Source organism: Cicer arietinum, chromosome 3, assembly GCF_000331145.2.
Source record: "Cicer arietinum cultivar CDC Frontier isolate Library 1 chromosome 3, Cicar.CDCFrontier_v2.0, whole genome shotgun sequence".
NCBI lineage: Eukaryota > Viridiplantae > Streptophyta > Magnoliopsida > Fabales > Fabaceae > Cicer > Cicer arietinum.
Genome location: NC_021162.2, coordinates 71795932 through 71817269, shown reverse-complemented (window position 1 = coordinate 71817269; position 21338 = coordinate 71795932). Strand labels below are relative to the sequence as shown.

The 21338-nt window shown below is 31.4% G+C and overlaps 3 protein-coding genes across 5 annotated transcripts in view; 1 reads left to right on the top strand and 2 right to left on the bottom strand.

Moving 5' to 3' along the window:
* Positions 1-299: 299 nt before the first annotated feature.
* LOC101502538 (uncharacterized) lies at positions 300-4018 on the bottom strand. 3 transcript variants are annotated; one of them, XM_012714011.3, is made up of 6 exons: positions 3555-4018; positions 2671-2838; positions 2521-2598; positions 1974-2039; positions 1707-1772; positions 300-1603 (listed from the first exon to the last, which is right to left on the bottom strand). In XM_012714011.3, the coding sequence occupies exons 1-6, from the start codon at positions 3789-3791 to the stop codon at positions 740-742; spliced, it is 1479 nt and encodes a 492-aa protein (XP_012569465.1). In that variant the 5' UTR covers positions 3792-4018; the 3' UTR covers positions 300-739. The 3 variants fall into 3 exon arrangements, with proteins under 3 accessions (XP_012569465.1, XP_004494156.1, XP_073221781.1); XM_004494099.4 differs by having other exon boundaries at positions 300-1600; positions 3555-4016; XM_073365680.1 differs by having other exon boundaries at positions 2671-2822; positions 3555-3747.
* A 3792-nt stretch (positions 4019-7810) lies between these two features.
* LOC101502217 (serine/threonine-protein kinase D6PKL1) lies at positions 7811-12440 on the top strand. Its single transcript, XM_004494098.4, has 3 exons — positions 7811-8032; positions 8619-10616; positions 11456-12440. The coding sequence occupies exons 2-3, from the start codon at positions 8842-8844 to the stop codon at positions 12294-12296; spliced, it is 2616 nt and encodes an 871-aa protein (XP_004494155.1). The 5' UTR covers positions 7811-8032; positions 8619-8841; the 3' UTR covers positions 12297-12440.
* A 7787-nt stretch (positions 12441-20227) lies between these two features.
* LOC101512931 (ABC transporter G family member 39-like) overlaps positions 20228-21338 on the bottom strand; it is a 7112-nt gene continuing 6001 nt past the window's right edge. The window contains 3 exon segments of the mRNA XM_073365742.1: positions 20228-20660; positions 20959-21213; positions 21291-21338. The exon segment at positions 21291-21338 is cut by the window's right edge and continues 10 nt beyond it. Coding sequence (XP_073221843.1) covers positions 20391-20660; positions 20959-21213; positions 21291-21338 — 573 coding nt within the window. The 3' untranslated portion in view covers positions 20228-20390.

Genomic DNA, 21338 nt, shown 5'->3' with positions numbered 1-21338 from the left:
GCTTAATGAAAAAGAAATTTAGGTGCACAAATGATTCTATTCACTCAGTCCTAGTAATGGCCAATAGTACTCCATTCACGTATCATCATTTATCCTTGGAGCTAGAAAAAGTGAAAAATAAACAATGAGGTTATAGTTTATTAATTTATAAAAGGCTAGTAACTGGCTATAAAACGTAAGAGAATGCACAGGCATGACATCAAAGCCATTGTGCTCATGCACTTAAACCTACATAACTGCATTTTGAGCTCAATACCAACAATTTCTATTTCAGTTGAAGGAGGTTCTCAATTCTCGAGTAAAAGCAAGAAGTATAAAATATACAAGGTTATCCTTATATGATATATTGTGTATCCAAATTTTGGGATTAAACTGCTTAGAGACATCTCTGGAAGTTTGATGAAATCCGGATCCTAATAAAAAAAATTGTCCAGCTTGAACACTTTAAGGAACCAACTCCCCAGGAGGTAAAAAAAATCCCAGTACAAGGAAGTAAATAAAAAAGAAACAAACAAGATGATTGGAGAAAAACTTTAACTTCAACTCTATCACTGCTATATACATGATATGGAAAATTGGAATTCAATTCTATTTCAAGTGCCTCAGTGGTGGATTCAGTTAATATGTTTTCTCATCAATTTCGGAAAACTTCTTTTGTATCAAACCATTAGCCGGTGTAAAAGCTGATAATTGGTGAACCTTTACTCCTTTTGAACATTTAATAAAGTTTACTGAGAAATCAACACTCCATCCGGGACTGGCGGCTTTGGATGCTTTTCAGTTTTGTTAGTTGCTTTCTCCTCTTCCGTGCCTTTGCCGCAGCAACTGCGTCCACTAGATTTCTACCCGAGCATATAAACTGTTCTTGTTTCTTTTCCAGGGTAGAAGTTGCAATGTGAGAAGCTGCTGAAGATACCTCGGTGTTGGAAGTGAAATGTAATTGAAGCTCGGGTTCTTGCTTGACTACAGAAGCATGTCCATTACAATCAACTGCAGGTCCATGCAAGTTTTCTACAACGTGACATCTTGTATTCTGCTCACCTCCATCCAAAGAAAAACATGGAGTGGTATGACCAGGGTCATTACTAGATCTAGATTCTGTCCAGCCAGAAGCTTCTGTTTTCAGTTTGATAGGTATAGTCGCAGGATAATCCCCATTTGCAACTCTATTTAAGGATAAACTAGTACTACATTGTTTACCTAGAGGAAGATTATCTTGTTTATCTTCTAGGCCTGTGGAAGCTGGTGGTTGTCCATTTCCATTTTCTGAAGGAGGGTACAGCCAAGGACATGGAAACATGTACAATGGGTTTTGAGTTTGATTGTCATTCATAAGGTTATTTTGTTTGTCACAAAATTCAGACTCGGAAGAACGTGATGGTACGTATACATGTGACGGAATGGCAATGGAATTAAATGGTGTATGTTGAAATTGAATTTGATTAGAAGACTGAAGGATGGAGGGCCAAAATAACTGACTAACCGGAAAATGGTTATAAAGAAACCATGGACTATTACCATGGACAGGTGCTACCTCGGCCACTGATAACTTCTGCTCAACAGGAGTTTTCTCTGCTTCAGTGTTTGTTGACTTGGCTATCTGCTAACAGAAGCAAATGTCAGTTTTCCTGTAATTATTTACTCTTGTAAACAAGAAGAGTTATATCATATACTTAAATGATTACTTCCATAGCAAAACATCTTACTTGTGCCTTTAAGAGCTGATTTGTAGTCTCTAGAGACTTATACTCTTTCAAAGCCAATTCCTTCTTCTTTTCACCAGAAATGGCACAACATGTAGAAGAGTGAATGATTATAAAAACATCAAAGAGATATAATTAAGCCAGAAGCAAAAATATCTAAAATAGATGCATCATACAAATAAGCACAACAGAATAAGGAGGAAGCAAGTATAAAAGGAAGACAGAAAAGGTAGTTTCATAATAAGAAGATAATACTGAATAATACCATACCCTCTTTAGGTTTTCATTTTCCAGCACTAAGGTGGCAGCTTTCCTGCTTAACTCTTCACTCAGAGCCTGAAGCATTAAAAATAAAAAAAGAAACCACTTATTTCAATGGGAGATCGCTCAGCCAGAACAATTAGACAGCTAAAAACCGTGAGTTTTTTTTGCTTAAATAACACTTTAGTCCCTACAAAGTTGTTTTCAATCTCTAGTGTTTTGGTTTTAGTCCAATGATAATTGTCCACATTGGAATCAGCCACTATATAATCCCTATTCCAAAGACTAAAATCAATATAAAGACTACAATAACAGCTTAAATGATAGTCCAACTAATTGGTACAACAATGTCAGGGAGGGAATGGATAATTATTGAGCACCAACAATGTAAGTTGATCCACAAACAATGTTGTCAAGAGAAAAGCATAGAAGTCAAGACAGGTAGTTCAACAAAAGACACTAACATGTGCTAGTGTGTGTTTGGTTCAGACTTTGGGCTGTCCATAAGCTAATCTAGATTCTAAACAATGGTGCATTTATCTGCCTAAGTAAATACCTGTCGGCGACGAATTGTCTGCCTAGCTGACTCTCTATTTGCCATTACCCTTCTTATCCTCCGTGCTTCTTTTTCTTCCTGAACAGAAACCCAGTAAATTACAAGTATCCCAAGGAATTGAAGCAAAATAAATTCAGCTCTCTCTAATACCTCAGTTAAATTACGTCTGGACTTGTTGCAGCGAATAGTCTTAGGTAAATCCGCATCCTGCTCTATCTTCGTGTTTCTTAAGCAGTCATTCTGCTGAATCCTTTCTGTTTCTACGGATGTAGTACTGGATAATTTTTCTTCTAACTGTTGGCCTGCAATAGCTTGGCCCTGCCATAAATTAAATTATTTCTAAATTCCTGCATAAAACGTTATAACTTGGTGATAGTGATACTCACCTTTAATTATTGGAATTGGATGTGTCCAATCGACTTTTCCATTTTTAAATAAGTTTACCAAATTCTATTAACTGTAGCCATTATTTGGCCATAGTGAAAAATATTAGACATGTCTTTGGCTGGTTTAATTGATATATAGGTACTACTATTAGTATCACAATAAAATTGCTATAGCATCCACGGCGTGAGCACCAAAAAGAATCTGTATATAAAGATTTGGGTTTTCTTTCTATGCCCTGTTACCAGAGCAGGATTAGAAAGTGCAAGTCACAATCAACAAGTCTTAACTTTCAGATTTGATTCTTCAAAGTAAATAGTTGGTAAAATTAGAAAAATTAAGAGTCTATATTTGAACCTACATATTATTTGTCATATATGTGTATATGATATTAACAATTAATTTATTTGTGGTTGATATTCTTCACTTTATTTGGTAAATTGAGTTGAGTCCACGGCATAGTTATTTAATAAGTAACTTATAATTTATCACCGGTATTAAAATGCACGGTACTGTTACGCGCAATAGTTGAGTGTAATGACATGGAATATAATTCAAGAATAGAATAATAATAATAATAATACCTCGTAGTGAAATAATATGAGTTCAAAATTGAAGTATAATAAAACAGATTAAAAGAAACTAGTTACCGGAGGCGGTGGGTGATCCGAGTGAGGAATGGGTGTGATTGGTTTGGTGCGGCATTTATCGGCGGAGTGAGTTGTTGTGTGATGCATTGCTAAGCGCGAGAGGTAAGCTAGAGTCTGAGCCGCCTCAATCTCTTGGGACGCAGAGGAAGAGGAAGAGGAAGAGGAGGAAGAAAAGGAAAGAGAAAGAGAAAGAGAAGAAGAAGAAGAAGAAGAGGTTGATGTGTGTGATGATTCCATAACGTTGGAGTGAGAAGAAGAGAAGAGAAGAGAAGAGAAGGTAGTAAAAGTAGTATGTATGTATGATATTTGGTTAGTCGTGAAGCAGTGGTTAGAAGAATGGCATAGCAGAAGGAAGACGCAGTGAATGAGTGCCACGTGTAATGGCAGATGAATGTGGACCTGTGTCACAACAAGAACCCATATATCTTCGCTCGCCACGTTTTCGGAATTAACCCACGTACGCAATTTGCCGCACTTGCAAAAGTCGGCTTCTCCTTCTTTGTTTTTTTAGGTGTTTCTTTTCTAATTCTCTCTTTACTCTAATACATACATTTAAGAGAATCTTTTCAAAACACTTATCAGAAAATTAACTTTATTTTCTTATTAAGAAGAAAACAACAACCTCATGCTCATAATATCAACAACAAGGAGGCGATGCACTTGAGGGCTAGACTTAGGAGTTGATTGAAATTATATATCTCAAAACAAGCTTTCTTATATTGCTTAGTGAAAAATGGATCAATAATATATGTATATATAATTTTTCTTCTTCTTATTATGTTGTATTAGATTATCGTGAGATATAATTGAGAGAGTTGTTTTAAAGGATATTATTGTAGTCATTAGCGTGTTTAAGAAATAAAAGATTTCACGTAATATAATTGTTTATTTTAATTTTTTCTTTGGTTTTTGACTTTTTATATTATATTATTGTTTATTGACTGTATTTTTTAATGTCTTTATGTTTTTTATTTTAAGAAATAGCACTAAAAAGTAATATGCGTATAGATATGACAATATATAAATATCTTAAATATTTATATTTCTAGATCTATAACATTAATAGTGTGAAAGTCATTAAATTTATAATTGATCAAAATTATTATGCTAATTTAAATTAAAACGGATATCACAATAAAACAAAAAAATTAAATAGCATCGTATCAAGACAATATTGCACTCAAACAACAAAACCACACAAAGTATAAATAAAATAAAAATAAAACTTTGTATAAAAATTATTTATTTAAATAAAATAAAATAAAAAACGACTTAATGATGTTAGACAAAAAATAGTTCTTAATCTACCTATCTCTAAAATACAAAGTATGTTTTAGATATTATAGTTATTTGATTATGAGAGTAAGAATATCATTTTTTTTCAATTAGAAAGTCATGAGTCGCAAGTATACATAGGGATTTCGATTTATTATAGTTAAAATTCTATGTTAAAATTATTTGCGTTCATGCAGTCCAGCATTGGTAACTATTAAATCTAAATTAAACGATTAAGATTTAAATTTAATATTTTTAATTATAAAATAAACAATTATTTTATTATTAACTGTGTGATCAAAATTGAATGGTTGAGATTAGACAGACAACTACAATATTATTGACTGTAGACTACATGTAGCAAAAATGAACGTTGTAAATCCAATTTCAACAGTGATGCAGATCCTAGGCCTAAAGATGCACCCGAAATGGAGAAGACCGGAAGGTCCAAATAGGTCCAAGTCGTGATGGACACCAAGAGGAACAGTAGGTTGAAATGGAATAAAGTGTAGAAGGAGTGCTTTTTCTTTTTTACTGATGCATTTCCTCTGTCATAATTAATATTATTTGAGACACCTAATATAGTAAATTTAGATACCTTTGTGAATAATAAAAATAGCTCCGATCAATAAAGAAAAGTCTAATATAATCTAAATTAATTTCAAATAAGCTATTTTAAATAGATTAGTTACGTGTTTTCTTAAAAATACATGTAGTTAAAAAATATAAAATTACATGTGACTGAAAAAAATCTTTTAAGTCTCATTGATATATTACATATAATAGTTTGAATTAAACTCTAAGAGAATAAAGTCAACTCTGATAATAAAACAAATAAATAAAATTTAAGTCTAAACTATTATCGTCGTACATAAATTTTTTAGATATAATTTTTTTAGAACCTTAGTTTGACCTATTATTATATTTTATGTATATTTTACATGTTATTTTATACAAATAAATAATTTAGCATATTTTTATATAAATTAATGAATTAATAGATCAATAAAATTAAATTAAATTTTAATATTTAAAAAAAATATATATAAATTTATATGACATTTAATTTAATTTTATAATAATATATTTAAATATATTAAAATTTAATATAATTTAATACATAAAAAGTAATAAACGTGTGACTTAATACAATTAATAAAATTTATTTATATTTATTTAAATAGATCTTAATTTTTCTTTTATATTTTATAGATTATAGTGACTTCTTTAACTAAAAAAAACAATGTTCTTATTTATTTAAAAAAAAGTTTCACCTGAGCTTCGCCTAGTGTAGACTATACTATAAAATCACTCTTGGTCGGTCTAATTATTTTGATGCTGTTGATATGATGTAATCATATTTGCAAATCTCAATAAATAAATAAAATTGCAAATTATTTTACCCATAAAACTAGTCGAATCCTAATGTTGATCAATCACATAAGAGATAATTTTGAATTTTGTTAAAATTAATTTGATACTAGTTAAGTAATTGTCAGTTTTAAATAATTGTTAGTCATTATTTTGAAATGAAATATAATAAAAATGTCAATTGAAATTGATATCCCTAATTTTAATTTAAAATATAGACTAAAACCTGTAGTCTCTTAACTTAATTTCAGTTAACGTTTTAGTCTTTTATCTCTTTTTTTTTTTCCCGATTTAGTCCTTTATTCCTAACAATATCAAATAAAGTATGAAAATATGAGTTTATTTGAAGATTTGCGTTACGAATTTGATGAAATTTGTATTATATTGAAGAATATAATTAATTTTATGAGTCTTGTTTGATTTTTTTTTGAATTTTTGTATAAAAAAGGATAACATTGTTGATATTTTAAAACATAAAATATCAAACTGTCACTTAAAATTAAAATAAAGGACCAAGTCGGAAAAAAAAAAAGATAAAGGACTAAAACGTTACCTGAAAATAAGTTAAGGGACCACAAATGTAATTTTTATTAGCTTTTTAATTATAATTTTTATTTATATTAGCTTTTTAATTATAATTTTTATTTATATTTTATTAATAAATAAATATATTATTTAACTTAGGATCACTGCATAAAATACACGATACACACATAATTATCGTTTTTTTTTTTCTGTCAATTTAAAAATCAATATTTTCCTAATCTTTCCATTTTGTTGGGTCAAACATGTTAGCGAACATAAGGGCAGGAACAAAATGCCGACCTCTTTTCTCCTAAAGTGAACAAATAGTAATGTCCTCTACGCATACAATAGAAGTGTGATTTATGTTTAAGAAATTCATTTGTTAATAAAAATATATTTTTATGTGTTATAATGAATATTATTTAAATTTTTATACATACAATAAAAAATATAATAATTAAAAGAAATAAAAATTATTTTATCAAATTATCAATTTTAATTATTGATTAATTTTTTTAATTATTAATATAAAATAATATTTAAAAAATATATATAATAATAATTAAAGAATATTATTATAAGAAAAAATATTAAAATTGAATTGAAAATTATAAATAATATTTCATAATTTTATTTTATTAAAAGGACATCGGCAGTAAGAAAGAGAATAGTATAGAAGATCTAGTAAATTAATCTTGAAAGTAATATCCTAATCAATCAATAGCAAATTTAACAAATCACACACACATAAACAATTCATCATCCAAACTAAGATAGCAATGGCAACATTGGATTGGATAGCATGAATTTCTTATATATATTTTTTTATCTTAAGATAGCATGAATTTTATTTAACACAAACAAAGTGAAATATGAGGTTGGCTTTTTTCAAGTAGGTGACATTAATTAATTAAATGAAAATAATTAAAGATCGCGTGTAGGTGTTAATTCTAAAGAAACACATGAAAGCATGATGAATAGTCAATGGGATGACAAATAAAAGATACACTTATACATCAGCCAATACATTAATTCCATTCCATTTTGTTTGGTATGATTTAATTTTCAATATTCTTGATATAGTGTCTACTACATTTGAATTTTGATTTTAATGTGCGACAGAGATGGGACCCACCCGACTGCAGGAAACAATTATCAGTGTGGCATTGCTGAAAACGGAACATAAACAACAAAACAAACGCTGCCTATATACATCTCACCTTCTCCCTGAGCTTCTTCCTTCCGTATCTTCAATGCGCTTCTAGGGTTTTTCTTTTTTCAACTTTCCACGGATTCCTTCGGTTGAGGTATTGATTCTGTTACCGATTAACACTATTTGCTTATACCGTACGCTCTCTTATCTATGCACCTTTTAACTTTGAATTTTTTATTTATTTATTTTTAAATTTCAGTTTTTCAACCTTTTGTTTTTGCGGTTTGAATTGTTTTACTTGTCTAGATTTCAATCTATGAAAAATAGTTGTGGCTGTTGCTGGATTATAAAAACTGGATTTCTAATTCTGTCCTATTTTGTGTCTATAGATTATTTATTTTTTTATTTATTTTTTTGTGAGTATTTGTTAGTTTGGACTTTGGATTCTTATTTATCCTGATCTGTTTATTGATTAATGATTAGACTTATCGCTTAAACCTTTTAGAGTAGATGAATAATATTCGGTTTCATGTGTTTTTTTAGAGGGATATTTTATTTTATTTATTGTTTGGGTTTAATCTTCTAATTAAACTAGATTTTCGAATGAATTGATTAGTGAGAGATCACAGAAAATTTTCACACACATTATCTGTCAACTCGTTTCTTTTCCTGTTTCTTAGTTGTTAAATTATTACAGTTTTGGTTTTGCTGATGCTTTCAAGTGTTAATCATTGTATCAGGGTTTGAAGTGTCACGTTACCAGTGAAAGAGTGAACATGAACTCAAAGCAGATTCTACTAAAGAATTATTTGGATTTGTTCTGAAAGTTGGATTCTTGATTTTATGGTGACACACATACACTCTATATAGTAAAATGAAATAGTGAGTTGAGCATTGAAAGTGGAAGTGTTTGTGTTACCTCTACTATGAGAAAGTTGTGTTAGCATAGCAATTTTTCTTATAATGGGTTCATTCTCTGGCACTTGTGAAATAGTTGAAGCAAAGGAGGACTTATGCATAGGGAAAGGTGCTTTAGGGATTTGCCAGTCCAATTCTCAGTACAAAACTTCTGAGAAAAATAAGAAGCCTTTGGTGCTGAACTTGGAATATAAAGATAATATTGGCAATGATATTAACAAGCTTTTTGAGTCAATTGCTCTTAAATCTTCATCAAAGGACTCGGGTCTTTTACACGATGGTACAAGCCATAAGCTGAAAAACACCTTAAAAAAGCCGATGGCAATGGGTGTTCCTCGGTCCCCACGAGTTGGAAGTTCTGAGCCTGTTAATTTGAAGCAGGCATTAAGAGACCTTTGTATATCTAAGGCATCAGAAGTGGCTGCCATGAGACGATTATCAAAGTCAACAGCTTCTCCAAGAATATCAGAGGTTGGGAGGATACAGACACTGTACAGTTCAGTTGTAGATGAAACCGGTCATTCTGGGCATTACATTGCTGAGAATAAAGGGTGTAGAACAGAAATATCTCTAGTGCCAGAAAAAAGCCAGTCATCCTCCTTGGATAAAACATCTCAACCTCATCAAACTACCCAAATCACATCATCGAGTCAAGCCATCAATTCTGCTTGGAAAATCGCTGTTGCAACTACTCAACTTGATTTCGGAACTTCATCAATGCAAAGTGATTTGGCATGTTCATCAAGTAAAGTTGGATTTCAATCTCAGCGTGTCGTACCTGTTCAACCAGAAAAACAAACATCTGCATCTTCTCCATCTCTGTATAATATGTCTGAAAGCAAATTAGAGTTGCCAGTAAATGCTTCCTCCCCAAAAAAGTTAGGAAATAAAGTTGTGTCAAATACTGGACGGAATGGTAAGTTGCAGACAGCATCTTCTTCTGTAAACGGAAGCAGAGTTAACAAACAGTCACACCATGCCCCTCGCACAGTTAAAATGGTCATCATCAAGAACAAGAATCTGATTAAGAAGAAAGTGAAAGAGGAATCAGGTTCTGCATCATGTGATCCTGCTTCAAATGGAGTTAGCAAATCTGTTCCTGGCACAGCTCGGCTGATTTGTGAAAGATGTAGGTGTGCTTTAGAACATACAAGGGTAGAAAAAAACCAAGAGATTATGGCCTTAGACTCTAATAGTCCTGGAATTGGAAATGGAGGGAACTCAAGTAATGTGCACTCTGATTCAAATAAACCTGATTTGGCATCAACTGGCGGTAATATAAGCAAAGCAGTTGCAAAGGGGGAGAAGAAGACCAAGTTAAGAGACCAACTTGAGTTTTCACAAAGCTCAAAGAGTAGTCAAGGTGAGTACAGTAGTAGTACTAGTACCAGCGATGAGAGCAACACGAGTGGCTCAAGTTGCGGCACTAGGCCTCACATGTCAAAGGATGTTAGGTGGGGAGCCATTCGACATGCTCAAATGCAACATGGAGTCTTGGGCTTGAGACATTTCAATCTTTTGAAGAAACTTGGTTGTGGAGACATTGGGACTGTATATCTTGCTGAACTAATTGGCACAAGTTGTTTGTTTGCTATTAAGGTCATGGACATCGAATTTTTGGCAAGAAGGAAGAAGATGCCTAGGGCTCAAACTGAAAGAGAAATATTAAGGATGCTTGACCATCCATTTCTTCCCACATTGTATGTACAATTTACATCAGATAATCTCTCATGTTTGGTCATGGAGTATTGTCCAGGTGGAGATCTCCATGTTCTGCGGCAGAAGCAGCTTGGTAGATGTTTTTCGGAGCTAGCAGCAAGGTAGGAAACTAATAAGTGTTCAGTAATATATTAACATTGTATTTTCTTTAATGTCAGAAATAAAATGCAACCTCCTTCCTGTTAAATTTGAGTTGTGCACCAAATGATATGATGACAAAAGTATTTTCTGATACACAAATATATTGATACGGATAACTGTTCTTGCTGAATATGCTTGTGCTCATTCTCATCTTGTATCACGCAAATCTGTTATATCCGGTGCATTCAAGTGGTTTTTGGCAGGTTTCTTCTGTGTTATATGTGCTTTACTATATTTATATGGTTCTATGAATCTTAGGCTGCTACATTGATTAATTACTTTTGCACTGTTGCAGCTTGTTCTACTTGAAGAATCAAAATAAAGTCAGCAGTTTGTTTCACTTTGACTATTCTTTATGGGTACTTGGGAATCATCCATTCTTTGTTGATAGAAACTTTGTTCTTTCTTCAAATTTAAGAGATAAAATATTTTGATAACAAATTTGTCAGTGACTCTGTGGTTACTGGTCGACAAGGCTTTTGTGCAGTATTCTCTATCTGCTGCCGTGCAATTGGTCTGGAGTGCATGTTTCATATGCCCCTTTCCCATGATTTCAGCCAGTTTCCCCCCTGTATCTACCTACTAAATCACCAGCCTCTTACTGCAACTGCCCCTTGTATTTCTTAAACCTGGCAGCATTCTCCCTTAGTCTGACCTCTGTTCTTGATTGCCCTTTTTCTAGCATTGATAAAGGAGATATTGTTTCAATAATGAATTAATTTTTGTAATAATTTCTTTGCACACTATTTTGTGGAAATCAATTGGCTGTTTCTGAAACTTCCATATATGCATCATGCAGGTTTTATGTTGCTGAAGTTCTCCTTGCTTTGGAGTACTTGCACATGCTTGGAGTTGTTTACCGTGATTTGAAGCCTGAAAACATTCTTGTTCGAGAAGACGGCCACATTATGCTCACTGATTTTGATCTGTCATTGAGGTGTGCTGTAAGTCCAACACTTCTGAAGTCATCTTCTGATGTCGACCCTGCAAAAATTTCTGGTCTTAGTGTACAATCAAGTTGCATTGAACCATTCTGCATTGAACCATCTTGTCAAGTTTCATGCTTCAGCCCCAGATTCCTACCTGCTTCTGCAAAAACAAGGAAATTAAAAGTCGATCCTATTGCACAGCTCAGATCACTGCCGCAGCTTGTAGCTGAGCCCACTGATGCGAGATCAAACTCGTTCGTTGGTACACACGAATACCTGGCCCCTGAGATCATCAAAGAAGAGGGGCATGGAGCTGCAGTTGACTGGTGGACATTTGGCGTTTTTCTTTATGAGCTTTTATATGGTAGAACACCCTTTAAAGGCTCTAACAATGAAGAAACATTAGCAAACGTGGTGTTGCAAAGTCTTAGATTCCCTGATGACCCATTTGTTAGTTTCGAAGCTAGGGATCTGATTAGAGGGTTGTTGGTTAAAGAGCCTGAAAACCGTTTGGGTTCACAGAAAGGAGCTGCTGAGATTAAACAACATCCCTTCTTTGAGGGCCTTAACTGGGCCTTAATTCGGTGTGCCATCCCACCAGAACTTCCAGAGTTTTGTGATTTTGGAGTTTTAGACACGACGCCACAAGGCAATGGTGCTAAGTATTTAGAGTGTAATGTAGGAGAACATGTAGAATTCGAGTTGTTTTAAAGACGCTGCTCTATGTTGAGAGTGACATTCCTCTTTATGGATTCTCATATTATGGCTTCATGCGCCATATATCGAAATGTAACTTATATGTAAGCCTATTTGCAAATTAGTGTTGATTATATCACGACAACTTGTGATTGGACATGCCGAAACTTCGAATTTAAGGTTTATGGCAACTTTACAGTTAATAAGAACAAATATTCCCAAGAAAAGAAAAACTGGAATCAATTGAAGAGTATGTCCGTGTTTAATGTAATATATTGGTTCACCCACAACATAACACTAATAATTGATGATTTCAGTTTATGTAATATTTTTTTTAAGGATAAATAGCATATATGGTTCGTTTTTGAATGTTAAATAAAATCTGTGATTCTTTAATTTAATTTCAGTTAACTTTAAGTCTTTTATTATTATATTTTTCTTTTTTGATTTGGTATTTATTTTAATTTTAAGGAATAATTCGATCTTTTATGTTTTAAAATATCAACAATGTTATTCTTTTTTTCTTTACAAAAATTTAAAAAATTCATCAAAATTTTTAAATAAAATCCATAAAATTAATTATATTTTTTAATATAATATAAATTTTATCAAATTCGTAACTCAAATCTTTAAATAAACTCATATTTGTTATTCTTTATTTGATGTTGTTAAAGATGAAAATATAAGTTTATTTAACGATTTAAGTTATGAATTTGATAAAATTGTATCATATTGATGATGATAATTAATTTTATAGGTTTTGTTTAAAATTTTTAATAAAATTTTTGAATTTTTGCAAAAGATAAAGATAAAATTATTGATATTTAAAATATAAAAAGTCAAATTGTCATTTAAAATTAAAATAAATGACTAAATTAAAAAAAAAGTATAAAAAACTAAAACGTTAACTAAAATTAAATTAAAGAATCACGAATGATATTTATATTTTTTTTAAAATGTTACGTTGTGAGTAAGAGAACCATCAACTTTCTTATTCGAGTCCTTTACTTCCCAATATCATCTCCCATGCATATAATACATGTAGATCTAATATTAATCATTTATTCTTTTATTAATATTTATTATTACTTACTTCTTACTTATTGTCTTATATTTTGAAGTGAATTGTAAAAATTTATTTAAATAAAATAATAGAAGCATGAGAAGTTAATTAATAATTAAATTCAAATTGGGTCGGTAGAGCTAATGAGTGTGACTCATTTGGGTAGGCAGTGATGTTTCGATTCCCATGAATTTAGCTTGGTCCATTCATCTCAAATCACTTCCTTTCTTTTTATAAGGTTAGCGACAATTGAACTATTAGATTTACTTAATCGTCTCGAATCACTTCCTTTTTTTTTTTACGTGCGAAAAGAAAATTGAAATATTATTATTATATATAAACTTTCATTAACATTTATTGTGGGTGTGCAATATATATTAAGAGAACTTCAAAATATCGGGAAAGGAGTTTGTTGTTATCGAATTGCATTAATTATATTGTTATCCAATTCCATTAAGCACATAAAGAAATTGAAACCGACAAATCAAACCTAAAATTTAGTATCGAATAAATTTAGAGTATTGTATAATCTCTTTTTTATTTTTTTTATTTTTTTCGTTTTCACAACTTTACTGTATTTTGCTAACAAATACACCAAGCTCCCTTTTAAAATGGTTAGAATAAATACGTAGCACTCAAACAAACTTTATAGTTTAACAATTGTAATGATTTTAGTAATTACATAAAACTAATAACTGAACACTCATATTTATATATTGAATAAGTATATCCTTTGAAAACAACATTGTTGCTGATCCCACATTAGACATATGCCTATTTATTTATCTACTCAATTCCTATAGGTTGGATTCTTTCAAAGAGGAGATTCCTAAAGTTTTATATGTTGAATACACGAACTCTTGTACCAATAAAAAAAATTATAAATGTAATTTTTAAGTTGACATGGTTTTGTTGTTAAATTCATAATTTTTTATTGGTAAATTGTGTGATTTTTATTGGAGAATTCTCCTTTAAATAATATTATTATATAATGATATGGATCTTATTATAATGATATGGGTCTTGCTAACTAATTAATTATGAGAATAATTACATAATTACAAATATCATAAAATTTGCACAATTAATAATTATGAAACTGCCAATTCTATTGACATCCCCCATCAAATTGATGTTGGTGAGTCTATAAGCATCAATTTGTTGATTAGAAAATTATGTCGTTGACGTGTCAATGATTTGGTGAGGACATGAGCCAACTGAATCGATGTTGAGACATGAGGCAGAGTAATAATTTTGCGGTCATAGGCTTCCCTAATTGAATGACAATTCATTTCTATGTGTTTTGTTCTTTCATGGTATACTGGATTTGCTGCAATTTGTATGACACTTGTATTATCAGCATGCAATGGAGTTGGTTTTGTTTGTGAAAAACCAAGTTCCGAAAGAAGGCTGCACAACCAAATAATTTATGAGCATGCTACAGACATGGAACAGTACTCTGCTTCAGTAGAGGATTTAGATACATAATCTTGTTTCTTGCACTTCCAAGAGATATGGGCATCACCTAAAAACATGCACCAACCGGTGGTAGATTTTCTTGTGTTTGGGCAACCAACCCAATCAGCATCACTATATACTTGAAGTTGTATTGTTTAACCATTAGGGAATAAGAGACCACAATTAAGAGTGTCCAATAAGTATTTGATGATTCGATGTACAACTGAAAGATGCAAATTTCTAGGATTTTGCATGAATCTACTGACTGTATGGACAATAAAAGAGATACCAGGTCTTGTAATGGTAAGATAGATAAGACAACCAACCAGCTTCTGATATAACGTGAGATTTGTAATTAGTTCACCTTCATCCCGTCTTAACTTGATATTAACTTCCATGGGAGTTTCAACAGCAGCGGCTTGGTAAGATCGGCTAGATGAATTAAATCTTGAATATATTTGTGTTGATTAATAAATATGCCTTTTGGTTGGAAGTGTGCTTCTAAACCCAAGAAGTAAGTGAGCTGCCCAAGATCTTTCATGTGGAAAGTGGAATGCAACAATTGTTGGATTGTATGGATTGCCTCTTGATCTGAACCAGTGATGACAATGTCGTCCACATAAACAAGGAGTATCACAATTCCTTTTGATGTTTGTTGTGTAAATAGAGATGGATCATAGTTGCTTTGGATCAAGGAAAAGCCAATAAGTGTTCTAAAATTCTCAAACCACACTCTTGGTGCCTGTTTTAACCCATACAAAGAACATTTTAGTTTGCAAACTTATTGGGTAAAGTGGAGGTCATACCAGTAGGAATTTTGGTGTAAACTTCCTCCTTGAGGTCACCATGAAGAAAGACGTTTTTAACATCTAGCTGGTGTATTTGCCAAGATTTAGATGCAATAATGGCTAGAATAGTGCGTATTGTAGTCATTTTGGCCACGGGTGCAAATGTCTCATCACAATCAAGGCCAAATTCTTGCTTATTTCCAAGAACCACTAACCGAGCCTTGTAGCAATCTATGGATCCATCTGAACGAAGCTTTATAGTGAATATAAATTTATTGCCAAGAGGTTTAACATATAAGAGACAAGGTACAACATCCCATGTTTGATTCTCTTCTAGTGCTAGAAGTTCTGCCTCTGTAGCATTTTGCCAACATTTATGCTCCATAGCCTGTTTATATGAGGAATGGATAGAAACAAAAGCTAAAGTTTTTGTCAAAGATAAAGGTGAAGATTAATCATACTTTTATGGAGGATTTCAAGTGCGAGTACTGCGACGTAATGCTACTGGTTCTTGTTGAAGTATCGGATCAGTAGCCAGAGAATGGTCGGGAGAAGGCCGTGGAGGTTTCAGACGTCTTTGGTACACCAAAAGGGGCTTAGGTGTTGATTCTCCTGCATAATTGTTAGGAAATAGAGGCAAAATAGATGTGGATAGAGGAGAATAAGTATCTTGGTTAGCAGAAGAAAAAAATGCATTCTCTTGAAAAATAACATTTCTAGAAACCCGTATCCTATTGAGATTAGGATCATAGCAGATAAAACCTTTTTGGTGGCTTGAGTAACCAAGAAAAATACATTTAACAGATTGAGTTGTAAGCTTGATGCGTTCGTGGGGCTGAAGATGAACATAACAGACACAACCAAAGGTACGAAGATTGCTATAAGATGGTTGTTGTCCATATAGCCTTAAAAAGGGGGAATCATTGTTTAAGGCTTGAAAGGGCAGCCGATTAATAAGATGAACAACGGTGGAGAGAGCTTCACACCAGAATTGAGAGGGTACAGAGGAGTCCAACCTAAGAGTACGGACAACATCAAGGAGATGAAGGTTTTTTCTTTCTGCTACCTCGTTTTGTTGGTGCAAAAGGGCATGACCTTTGTGATATAATTTCATTTGTCTTCAAGAACTCATGAAATAAAGAAGATGTGTATTCACCCTCATTGTCACAACATTAAATTTTAATGGTAGATGAAAATTAAGTCTGAACGTAGACATAAAAAAATTTAAATGCAGAAAATGCTTCAGCCTTAGAGCGCAAAATATAAACCTTTGTAAAACGACTATAGTCATCAATAAAAGTGATAAAGTACTTATAACGAGCATGAGATAGAACAAGTGCTATTCCCCATAAATCACTATAGATCATATCAAAAGGTTAATTTACATTTGTTTGATGAATTAGAAATGGTAGAATTTTACTTTTACCAAGTTTGCAAGAAATGCAAGCAAATTGAATAGCCCTAAGAGATGGGGAATTTTTATTGCCAAGAACTGCAGACTTCATCAAGTCATAAAGGACATTTGAGTTTGGGTGACCAAGACGCTTATGCCAGGTTTGAAAATCAACAATTGCAGAATTACAAGAAATAAAAAACATAAAAGAACATGGGGACTTCAGTGAATAAAGAGGAAAAAGACATCCAACTTTAGGCCCCATCGCGATCATCTTCCCTAATTGTTGATCATGCACAAGACAACCAAATTTTGAGAATTTAACTCTACAATCATTGTCAACTAATTGACCAACTGAAATAAGATTACTAGTAAGACCAGGGGAAACATAAACATTGGTGAGAGATGAAGAAATATCACCAATTTCTGTAATAGGCAAACTATTTCCATCAACAATTTGTATTTGGAGATTACTAGAGTAACTTGTAACATTGGTAAGGGCATAAACATTGTTGGTCATATGATTAGATGTTCGTGAGTCAAAATGCCAAGGAGAATCAGGGAAAGTGACGTTACCTAAATGACCCAAAGCAGAAAAGGCTGAAATGATCATTTGTTGAACCATTTCAGGGGTTAAGGCTGGAACGGTGGAATGTGAATTATGGTTCGCAGAAATGGGAGTTGTAGAAGGACTAATAGATGCAGTGAAGGCTGTTGCAATTTTCTTTGGTGGTCTGGTCGGGCATTCTTTAATGATATGACCATCCTTTTTGCAGTAATCACAGAACTTTTTAGGACAATTGGAAGCAAAATGTCCATGTCCTTTGCAACAGAAATATTGGATAGTACTCATGTCTCGCCCACGAGGTCGGCGTTGTACCACATATGCCATAGGGAGAGAAACAACCTTTTGTTGTTCCATGGTTGTCTGAGTGAGAAGACGTTGTTTCTCACAAAGTAGCTTATTGAGACAAGTATCCAAGGATGGGGCAATAGCTCGGTTCATGAGATTGGACCTTAGTCCCTCAAAATCAGATCTCAATTTCATCAAAAATTGATTGTGTTTGGTAATCTCGTGATTTTTTTGCACAATAATTTGCCCTTCACTTGACAAATCTTTATAGACAATGTCAGTGTATTCAACCCAAAGATTCATAAAATGAGAATAAAACTCAAAAATGGAAAGACTTTCTTGTTGAAAATTTGAGATTTCATGTTCAAGCTGGAACTGTCGGGCAACGTTGTCTTGACTTGTGCATCTTTGACTTCCCATTTGGCATAGGAATCCTTATGCGTCTTCTCAAGGGCAGAATCGCTTCCATTGACATGACCCCAAAGCTCTTTTCCTTTGACAAAAATTTGGAGCTGAAACGCCCATGTAGAGTAGTTTTTTCCATTAAAACACACAAAAAAGATATCATGCTTGTCGTTGAACATGATGTCGAGGGAAACAAATGAAAAGAAGTTATGAGACGTAAAAACAGGGAATGTAGAAACATCAACGAAATTATGATCGTCGACAGCGAGGAACTAAGATTTCAAGAAAAAATAGAGCATAAAGAACAGGGAAAACTATGATTGCAAGAAGAAAAAAAATCAAGGAACTCAAGATTTGATCGCAAATAACAGAGAAATCTGATTTGGATCGCAACCTAGTTTGATACCATGTTAAACTCAGAATTTCTGATTTGTAAACTGTGTGATTTCCATTGGAGAATTCTCCTTTAAATAATGTTGTTACATAATGATATGGGTCTTACTATAACAACGACTAACTAATTAATTATGAGAATAATTACATAATTAGATTATGACCCGCGCGTTTCGCGGATATTAATTAATTAATTTTATAAGTTTTATAAGTAATATTTTATGTATTATAAACATAGTTATCTTAAAATATTACTTTACTGATTTGTAATAATTGAATATAATTAGGAAAATTAAAATGAGGGAAAATCATGTTTATCACAGTCATCTAATTTAATTTTTAAAATATTTTATAAAATTCGTATGATAACTTATTATATAGGATAATTGTTTGACTCATTGTACTTTGATTGTCAATTTATTTTTCAACATATAATGGTACTTGTATTTATTTGATGAAATAAAATATAAAATACAAACCAAAAAATAAGATGTAAAAATTTAAAAATATGATTGACTATTTAATATTTTTTATTTTAAAAAATGTTAATGTTAAATTATATATTGTAGCGTAGTCTACATTTATTTGTTGTATTAATATGATGTTTTAATTGCGAGCGTGAGAAGTTGTTGGAAGAAAAAAAATTATTGAATATATTTCTTCAAGAGTTTGAAATTTATTTTATTAAAGATTTACATATACTTTAAATTAATTTTAGATATTTAAAAGTTTTAACTAATTGTTTGTGCAATTGAATTATAGTTATGTTAATATGTACCAAAAATAAATTATATTAAAAAATAATTTAATTTTATACAATACTTAATTTTTCATTTATTTTTTAACATTCAAATTATCATTATAATAAGGAAAATTAAAATAAAAAATAGCATTCAATTATAAATATATAATTTAATTGATGAAAGTTTAGTGTTAACAAATTTTTTCAGAATACATATATAGTAAACTTTTGTTCATTATATATATATTTTTAATATATTCATATATATTATAATTGGAAGTAACTTTTTTAATATTTTTTCATATATTTGTATTTTATGATTATTTTTAATAAATTTTTGTATTTTCTGTCAAATAGAATATATATTTTTAATTTATAAAATGTTACTAAAAAAATGGATTGACATAAATTGAAAGTAATTATAAATAGATTGACATTAATAAGTAATTAAGTTTTTAAGGTATAAAATCATTACTCACCACTATAAGTGAAATAATATAATTTTTCATGAAATGAGGATTAGATAAAGAGCATTTATGACGATATTTATGAGTAATTAGGTGATTTTTTTCATTGAATTTAATGATTAATAATATAAATTATTACCATCGGTAAATGACTAATAATATTATAAAATAATTTATAAATTTATTATAAGTTAACTTATAAAATAATTTGATAATAATATAAATTATAAATTTTTATCAAATTCTAAAATAATTTTATAATTTATAAATTTATTACAAAATAATATTATCAAATAGATTTTGGAGGTATTAAAGAAATTGTGGAAGGAGGAGAAAAAATAGGGATCGAAGAGATTAAAGAAGTTGTTGAAGGAGCTCAACAGGTACACATCAACTGTTTGTATACGTGGAGATGAAATATGATAAGTTGACATCGGGAGTCTGCTTTAAATATAGATAATAGATAATAGATAGATTATAAATATCATCAACTTTTCACAATTAATGATTACGAAGCTGCCAATTCTGTTGACATTTGTCACATCCACTATCTTTTCTGGAAGTTCAGGAATTTGATGCCATAAGCAAACACAAATGCAAAGAGGAGAACCCAACCAATATGAGCAACAGCAACAGCTGGAAGGAAGTCACGATTATAGCCCCAATTTTGTTTTAGAAATTCCTTTAGTTCCATGCTTCCAGCTCCTGGTATCTCTATTTCTCCATTTTTGTCACCAAATTGTGATGTTATAATTCCATATAGTGTCCATGCAACAGGAGAAGCCCAATAGTACCATCTCCACCATATAGGAATTTGCTGTATATCATTTAGTAGAAATTAAATAAGTTTAGTTTGGATACATTGTCGGTGTAAAAAAAATTTAGTATCAATTAATTACAACTAATCAAATATGTGACTTTAAAAGTTGTTAGGCTTAAAGACAAATGATTTTAATGATTTGGAAGTTATGATTATTTGACAGTGTCAAAAAATTTACACTTGCAATGTATATAAATTAAATTCATTAAGTATATGTAAGTTCTGATATTAAAAAAAGGAAGCTTATTTCATAATAAAATTTATGAGTTATGAATCAAAAGGGTAGATGACATACCATCCTAGGAATGACAAAGCCAGAAAACAAGTTCCAGAAACTCATAAAGAAGGATATACAAATGGCAGCAACATCTTGGCCTGGTGTTAGTGCAACAAGCATCATTCCATAAAATGTGAAGTACATAAAACATAATAGTAAGTAGTAGTAGAACCAAAAGAATTTTTCTGCCTTCCATTCAAACCCAATCATGGAGTAAATGATTAGAGTGTAAATCATTGTTTGAATTGCATTATAAACTGTCTCAACTGCCACCTGCATTATCAGTCAACTACTTTTAGTTTGATACATACAAAAAATGGCTATAGATAACTCTTTCTTTGGTTTTATACCTGAGCAAATGCATAGGGTAATGCAGAATACATCCCTGCTGCTCTTTC

Bases quoted from the DNA above. Each gene is read 5' to 3' on its own strand.
- LOC101502217 (XM_004494098.4), top strand. From the start codon at position 8,842: ATGGGTTCATTCTCTGGCACTTGTGAAATAGTTGAAGCAAAGGAGGAC. The intron at 10,617-11,455 runs GTAGGAAACTAA...TGCATCATGCAG, and splicing joins TTTTCGGAGCTAGCAGCAAG to GTTTTATGTTGCTGAAGTTC.
- LOC101502538 (XM_012714011.3), bottom strand. From the start codon at position 3,791: ATGGAATCATCACACACATCAACCTCTTCTTCTTCTTCTTCTTCTCTT. The intron at 2,839-3,554 runs GTAACTAGTTTC...AATTTATGGCAG, and splicing joins CGGATCACCCACCGCCTCCG to GGCCAAGCTATTGCAGGCCA. The intron at 1,604-1,706 runs GTAAGATGTTTT...TGCTTCTGTTAG, and splicing joins ATCAGCTCTTAAAGGCACAA to CAGATAGCCAAGTCAACAAA.